This window comes from Eleutherodactylus coqui, chromosome 2 (genome assembly GCF_035609145.1).
Source record: "Eleutherodactylus coqui strain aEleCoq1 chromosome 2, aEleCoq1.hap1, whole genome shotgun sequence".
Taxonomy (NCBI): domain Eukaryota; kingdom Metazoa; phylum Chordata; class Amphibia; order Anura; family Eleutherodactylidae; genus Eleutherodactylus; species Eleutherodactylus coqui.
The window spans coordinates 338,716,788-338,725,517 of record NC_089838.1 but is presented as its reverse complement, the minus strand read 5'-3'; the positions used below and the strand labels follow the sequence as shown (position 1 = coordinate 338,725,517).

General features: G+C 40.9%; 1 protein-coding gene across 1 annotated transcript; it reads right to left on the bottom strand.

The window, feature by feature from the left end:
- Positions 1-1,194: 1,194 nt before the first annotated feature.
- On the bottom strand, positions 1,195-6,666 carry LOC136613060 (olfactory receptor 6C75-like). The gene is made up of 2 exons (XM_066593891.1): positions 6,538-6,666; positions 1,195-2,239 (listed from the first exon to the last, which is right to left on the bottom strand). Exons 1-2 carry the CDS (start codon positions 6,652-6,654, stop codon positions 1,310-1,312), a joined length of 1,047 nt encoding a protein of 348 aa, XP_066449988.1. The 5' UTR covers positions 6,655-6,666; the 3' UTR covers positions 1,195-1,309.
- Positions 6,667-8,730: the final 2,064 nt, after the last annotated feature.

Below are 8,730 nucleotides of genomic sequence, written 5' to 3'. Positions count from 1 at the left end.
CAACCATGACAAGATGGATACATCACATAAGTCTATTGTAGTACTCTGATGGGGCTTTCACTAACCCTATCTCCAATGGCCTATTTCAGTACTATCCCTAGTCTTATTATGGATCATTGAAGATGCTCACCATACCTGTCCTAAGAGCCTCTGCACTACACTGGTGGACACTCCACTTTATATCCACGTTTATTCAGAAATGCTTATGGTCATCAGACACTTTTTTGTTTACTTGATATCATCATAGACATGTGGAGTACATGAGCTCAGCAGCAGACAATCTCCCAAAATGTGCAAGAAGCTGATAGTAGATAAAAGTATGGTACATATAGTCACACTATCGTGGGAGAGTCATGTTCCTTTGATGTGGGGATATTAGCTAGATTCTGAGCTCCCACCCTTTCTGATATTAGGGAGGTGTGAGAAAGGCTCACTGTTCAAGCCAAGTAGATGATGGGTGAGTACCAATACTGTTGCAATTTGCTGGAGAAGCTGAGAGTCACCCGCTGCCACTTGTCTCCTTGACGCCAGCAACCTCTGATGGGAAACGATCATCCTGGCGCCTGTACTGCTTATCGGTGAGAAACCGGAGTTCAAGTTGACTAGCATTCTGTTATTAGAGCATCTAAAATGTGGCTCCAGAGTTTACCGGAGCCTAGGTCATGATCCAGCCCATGACGCCTCTGTTACTAATGGTCCTTCTATGTGTACTGAGCATTACCAAGGACTGTCTGGTGTATGCAAGAGTTCTGGGTGTCCAGAGAGGTGGAAGCTGACCCATTCAAAGAAACAGATCGGTCTACAATATCCAACTAGTCTATAACATCTATGACCAACGCAGATTTAGTGATACTGAAACAGCCTGGACATCGTCACACTGGATTTTCTGTTACAAGCATATCTTCTCTTTCCTCTATGGTGTAAAGGGCTCTTCAGCAAGGTCATGTGACTTAAGGTCCTGCACATGCTAATACATTTTCTTATATTTAAAGTGGCAGTCCCCACTTTACACAATTTACCCCAAACTAACCAGGGAGGGCTGCTCACCTCCATACACTGAAATACTTTTTCATGACTAGACAATCCAAGCCAACATTTATGTTTAGTTTTGTTTTTTATATCATGTTAAATGGATCATTTAATGTAATACATGACAAACATCTACAATTTATGCTTAAATATTTATTTTATTTTGTTGACGTATTCGTATTGCTCTTTTTACTGTAAGAATGGTTAACAAGTTTCAGTACATTTTGGACAGGTACGAGCCGTGCACAGAACTACTAAACATCAGTTTGTTTTGTTTTTTTTAACTAAGATGTTTTTTCCTTGTTTTTTTACACAGCACCATTTTTATGTCTTTATTTCTCAAACTGTATATAATGGGGTTCACCAAAGGAGTGCCAACGGTATACAGCAGGGACAGGACTTTGACCATGCTCATTGATTCTCTTTTTGTTGGTAAAGTATATAAACTGAACGCTGATCCATAAAATATGGACACAACCAACAGGTGGGAGCTGCAGGTAGAGAAGGCTTTTTGTCTACCAGACACCGACGGTATCCTTAGGATTGTACATAATATATTACCATAGGAAGCCATGATCAGTATACAGGGGAGAATGATGATAGGCACACTTAGTATAGATGCATCTAGTTGAATCATGTAAGTGTCAGAACAAGAGATTTCTAATAAAGGAGCGAGGTCACAGAAGAAATAGTCAATGAGATTTGATTTACAAAAGGACAACTGAGATACCAATATAGTGCTGATTAATATGACTGAAAAGCTGAATATCCAAGTGATGGCAACTAATGTCCTACAGTATGTACTATTCATTATAGAAGGGTAATGCAGTGGTTTACAGATGGCCAAATATCTGTCATAAGACATCACAGTGAGGAGGAGACACTCGTAGATTTCTGATGCACCACAGAAGTAATACTGAGCAATGCATCCAGAGAAAGTAATGGCCCCCCTATCAGTACTTTGAATATACAACATGTTGGGCACAATGTCTGTGGTCAGTAAGATGTCATTCATAGACAGTTGTGAGATGAAGAAGTACATGGGAGACTGGAGGGTCTTACTGTAGAAAACCAGGGTGATGATCAAGAGGTTTCCGTATAACGTTGCACAGTAAGTCATGAGGAGAAGAAAGAAGAATACAATTCTGAAGGTTCTGCCACCCTGAAACCCCAGAAGGATGAACTCGGTGACTGCAGTCCAGTTGGCCTCCTGTATTAAAAGAGTATAGTTAGGACAAAGTCAATTGAATTTGTAGCAGAAGTAATTTCTTTAAAAAGGTTGTACCAAGATTACAAGTTATTCCCTATCCACAGGATTTTCACAGGGTTGGGGATAACTGGCTGATCGGTGGGAGTCTAGAGTATGGGGGTCCCTAGTCCTTCTCACTGGGGTTAATGCATGCCCTGCTGTGAGGTAGAGACTGAATCGAGTGCTGGTTGTGCCAGCTTCTCCAGCACTCAGTTCATTCTGATGTCATTGCAGGGGGACAGAGCAGGACTTCAGCGGGATATGGGAATCTCATTCTGGTGGGAATCTCAACGATGAGGCCTCCACTAATCAGCAAGTTATCTCCTATTTTGTGAGTATCCTGTGAATAGTGGATAACTTGCAATATTAGTATAACCCTTTTAAAGAAATTACTTCTGCTTGGTACAACTCCTTTGATGAAATGACAACAAGGGGATTATATTATAGAGCTTGGCAGCAGTTTTTTTGTAATATTCATACCAGATGAAGGGTTCTGTCTGGGTCTAAAATGCATACATGTTTTTGTGTATATAAATATGAAGAATACTTACTTACATCAACTGTATCCCGAGTGTTTCATTCAGTATTGCCCAATACTAGCAGCAATCTCCTTTTACCCCCATTGAGGCTTCACTAGGAATTCACCCTCAAGTGAGAGCAGTTGGATGTATCTCTATACCACGTGTATAGAAAGTTGTGTATACACAACCTCAATAGATGAGTGCAATACTTATCCAATGCCCTCCCTAATATATATCCTACACATGAGGCACTTGTCCTATTTCCATATTTCATCACATACTCACATAACCGCTGCAGCCAATTGCACTGCCTCGGTGATCTCATGCCATACACTGCTGAGACCAGTGATTGGGTGTAGTGGTCACACATGTATATGGGAACGTCACAAGGCATGTAAAAGTAATCCTAGTAGGAGGACTGGAGGGTTGATGCCAATGCATTGGGGAATCAAAAAGGTAATTAGATCCTATTTCTTTATTTTATAACATTCCACGCAGTTAAATAAATAATATAACTCAGACAATCCTTTTAAGGCTTAAAGAGGTTGATCCACTGGACACAACAAGTTTCAGAATATGGCCCTCTGGGTAAATCAGCTGATCGCCACACATCCTGCTCCCAGCACCACTGGCAATCAATTGATGTTATAAGGGGAAGCTGCAGGCAGCCAAGCATTTCTAAAAGCTACAGATGTAGCAAACATTAACGTAACATGTAACATGTCATGATAACTTAACTACAGTGTACTACAATGCTGTATATTGATGTGTTATGATTGAGCCTTGTTAAATGATTGCTACGTCTGTGGTAATACATATAGATGAATGGCCGAAGTTCACCAGAACAAAAGTTGTTCTTACAGAGGAGCTGTGCATTTAAATGCATGTAAAAGGGTCTTAAGTAGGTGAACAAACTATGATATCCTTATGATCTAATAGAACATGTAAGCAGAAATTGTCTTCTTGGGACCATGGTGATCATAGAGGTACATAAGTTGCATCCATGTGATCAATAGTGAAAGTTTGACTAAGATTGAAAACCCAGCACTCACCATAATGGCCTATCAAATTGCCTGTCAGTGTAACACTGACACACAATAATTATTTTGGATACTATAGGTCTAATATAGATAGATAGATATACACATTGTAGCCTGATGTGGTGTGATTTGTTATAAAACAATTCTACTTTTATGTGAATGCATTATGTAACTACATAGTATGCCTCACACTCATCATCATCATCTACAGGGTGGACCATGAAAAAGTGCACAACAAAAGCTGTCTACAAGAAAATCTGTCCGTCGCCCATCAAAACCAATCACAATGCAGCTTCTATTTTTTATACTGCTGAGGTAAAATGAAAGCTGCACTGTGATTGGTTGCTATGGGCAACAAAGCTTTTCTGTTAGACAGCTTCCATAAGAGTGTGGTGCTGGCCTACTTTTCCACATACAAACTTCATTGAAATGTTGTTTACTGAGAAATATTGTAATTATGTGCTAAGATTAATGGAAAAACCTGCAGAGGCTTTTGAAAAATATCTCCAGTGTCAACAAGTCAGTCAGTGGGGCAACACTTAAAGGACCTCTACATTGGTCTGCCCTGAGTAATTTGTGTATTCAAAATAGCTAATACTCTTGTATTGTAAGTATTATTCCTAATTCCACTGAATCATTTCCCTGACCAAGGGGATTTACATATGTACAATGCAGTCACTGTTCTGGGATGGGATTTCTACTAGTATCAAAACATTATGCAAGCGATCAAGAGATCCCTGTGTCAAAGATGGTGGACTTGATAGTTTTTATATCCATGAAAAATAAATAAATACCATATATAATCAAGTATAAGCCTAGTTTTTAGCACATTTTTTGTGTGCTGAAAAAGCCCCCCTCGGCTTATACTCAGGTCAGGGAAGGGTTAAAAAAAACACACCTCCATACTCCCCTCCCAGCCGCTGTCTGTTTCCCAGCGGTGGTGCAGCAAGCTGCTTAAATTCCTGTGTTCCCGGTGGCAATGCGATAAGCTGCTTGAATTCTCCCTGCTGTCATCCCCTGCCGTACTCTCTGCTTGGCTCTGTCATCCACTACAGTCAACGTTATGATTGGATCGAGCGCCAGCCAATCACAGCTGGCGCTTGATCATTCACAGCCAATCAGTGAATGACATTCACTGATTGGCTGTGAATGATCAAGCGCCAGCTGTAATTGGCTAGCACTTGATCCAATCACAGCGCTTACTTACACAGCACTGACAGAGATAACAGAGCGGAGCAAAGAGGACAGCGGGGAGAATTCAAGTAGCTTGCCGCACAGACAAAGATGACGGCTGGGAGGTAAGTATGGAGTTTTTTTTTTTTACCCAGTATATACTCACATATAGCTAGGCTTATACTCGAGTCAATACGTTTTCCCATTTTTTTTGTGGTAAAACTTATTGACTCGGCTTATACTCAGGTCGGCTAATACTCGAGTATATACGGTAAGTTACACATCATGATGCTAAAAAAACAAGCCTTCAAACAGTTAAATATCACGGCTTACTGAATGTGATAACATTTTTTTTTTCTCGTGCAAATTTACTAAAGTTCTACACATTTAGTATCTCTATGTTTGAGCTACCCTGCATACAAAGACATTTAAAACAAATCTTATCCTCTAAATGATGAAATGTAATACATTTAACTTTATGAGCTTCCATTTTTAACACATTGTTGTCCCCTTTTTGTCCTTTATGTTCTTCTAATTCAGAGATTATAAGAGAAATAAGACTGCAAGGAGCAAAATCTAACATTTTCTTGGTGCATCTTTGAGGACATTGGAGAATCAGCCACTCACTAGTGGACATCTAGGAAATGTACAGAGCATTTTTTTCTGAATTGTATTAAAATGTTAAAGTTGTTACTAATGCCCATCAGTAAGGCTGTAATTTAAAAGCTCATCACAAGATTTTTGTCCCAATGATGCCTTATATATTGTGCAACCATCGATGAGATGCGTAGGGTCTACAGAGATTGCTTTTCCTTAAATATGTTTGTGCTCCAGTAATAAGTCATTTGAGGGCTCTTCCTCAGCGTCCCTTACTGCCTGATGGGTAAATCCCATAATATCCAATTAAAGTAATTTTTCATGTATATACTATACATGTAGCATTAAATATAATTAAATAAATAAGTGCTACAGTATGTTGTTTTCTCCATAAACTGAATAGTACATTTAACATAGAGTATTATTGAAATGATGTTTCCATCTTGGCCAAACATAGCCAACAAAGTGGCCAGGTGGCTGTAAGTATGGAAACAGCCAAGCATGGCTGGGCTATGCTGTTTCCACTACTCCCATTAAAATGAATGCAAGTCACACAAACAGCATAATTGTTCTGTCTTCTTACACGTTCACACAGTGTGCAGTCCGACATTCAGCTTAACCATTTGTGTCTTCCAAATGGACAAACTGTTCTTCTTAATCTGACAGGTTTATTGGTTAACAGATTGATGATGATTGTGTCGATAATAATGATGATAATGGTAAAACTATAAGAATACAGATAGTTTGCATAAGTATGATGCATAGGAAACATTACATAACATTAACATGGAGGTACATGGCAAAATGGCTGCTACACATAGTGCTGCATGGCTAACTAAACAATTATAACTCCCTGAGTAACAATACAACTGGCTACTGAACAGCTCTGCATAACATACTGTCTCAGAAACAAGGGTAGTTTTCTTACCAGATATGCTTTTACAAAGATGGTGGATTTTGAAGAGGAGGGAGCAAAGATAAGTCTGTCTCTGTCTGTCTCTAGCTGGAAGTTCCTTCTTCCCACAATGCCTTGCAAACTACCCATAATACATCACTCTTTATGGTAGAAAAACAAGTTGTAATACATTTTCAACACAGCTAGATGGTGCTGTAACCACTAAGCACCTAAAGATGGGTTGTTATGTAGCTTTGGTTTCTGCTAAACAGAACACTCCCCGTCTGGCGTCAACGGACGTCACTATTGGGTCTTTCCGGTGAAAACAACAAAACAAGTTCCGCGGCTGGCCTGAGGAATAGCTTGCATTCCCCAAGCTTCCACACTTTAACCTCGACCTTGCGTACCTTCCCATCCTCGCTGGGGAACGTGTTGGTGATGAGGCCCAGTGGCCACTCATTCCGATGTGACTGGTTATCTTTCATGAGCACTACATCCCCAGGCCTGATGTTAGGCCTGTCTGTTTGCCACTTTCTTCTTGCTTGTAAGGTAGAGATATATTGCTTCTTCCACCTGTCCCAGAAAGTATTAGAAAGACTTTGCACCTGTCTCCATTGTGGTCTATAGAGATCCTTCTCATTGAACTCTCCGAGAGGGGCACTCGGGGTACTGGTTTTCTGTGTGAGTAACATAGCAGGACTAAGGATGGTCAAATCCTCAGGGCCGCTGGAAAGAGTAGTCAACGGTCTTGCATTCATTATAGCTGAAACTTCTGCCAAAAAGGTGGTCAAGCTTTCGTGTGTAAGTCTTGTGCTTCCCACTTGCAAGAAGATAGAATCCAAGATTTTCCTTGCTATTCCTATCATCCTTTCCCAGACACCGCCCATGTGGGAAGAATGAGGTAGATTAAAGGTTCAAGTGCATCCTTGCTCATTTAAGTATCTTTCCACGTTGGTAGGGTCTAAGTTAGAAGAAATTTGTAATTCTTTCACTGCCCCAACAAAATTCGTGCCTCTGTCCGAACGAATATGTTTCACCGGTCCTCTTATGGCAATAAAGCGTCGAAGGGCATTTATGAAACTTGACGTGTCCATGGATTCGATCACTTCAATGTGGACAGCTCTGTTGAAACGATGGGATTTGAGTTGGTGTTCCAAAGTCACCGTGCATAGAGCAGATACTTCAGGTCGGATTTCTTCATCGGTATCTGGGTTTACCAATTCAAATGAGTCGGATCCAATGCTGTAAGACGTTGAACTGTACAGAAATGCAGGACCCGTAAACCATGTTGTATTCTTAAGGTCACCCGCTGCTACAGATCTAGTTGCATGGTCTGCGGGATTATGGTGTGTAGGAACATAGTGCCATTGCTTCGGACAAGTGGATCTCCTGATCCCTAGCACCCTATTGCTGACATAGACGTAAAAGTGTCTGGTTTCGTTGCAAATATATGCTAAGACTACCTTGCTGTCCATGTAAAATTCGACTTCCTTGATTTCCAGATTCATTCCCGATGTTATAAGTTCAGCTAACTCTACCGCAAGCACAGCAGCGCATAGTTCCAGTCTAGGTATAGTGTGCTTGCGGAGTGGCGTCAGTTTGGCTCTGCTCATAACAAACCCTATATGGCATTGTTCCTTGACGTCTATGGTCTTTAGGTATGCTATGGCAGCAATCTCCTTGACTGAAGCATCACAGAAGATATATAGTCTTTGCATCTTGACTTCCGTTGAAGGCACGGAAGCATATGGACGTGCCACGTGAAGACTGGACAAAGCTTCAAGAGACTTTCTCCAACCTGTCCACATTCCTTTTTTCTCCATGGGAAGCGGATCATCCCAATCAGACATTTCTGTGGTAAAGTCTCTTAGCATCATTTTTTCTTGGATGGTAACAGGTGTTACGAATCCCAGAGGATCATATAAATTGTTTATGGTAGACAGGACCCCTCTGCGTGTGAAAGGCTTTTCTTCCTTGCTGATCTGGAAGGCTCCGTTGCATGGGAAGGGAGTCTGCGCTAAGATCCAAGTCCTTTAGATCGCTTGAATGATCTTGAGGTGAGAAGGCCTCCATTAACTCACGGCTGTTAGAGGCGATTTTGTGCAACCTCAGATTAGATTGAACGAGCATTTCTTGAGCTCTTTTCAGGAGATTGATTGCGGTCTTGCTCGTGGGTGTAGACTTCAAGCAGTCGTCCACATAGAAGTCCCTTTCTACAAAGGACCT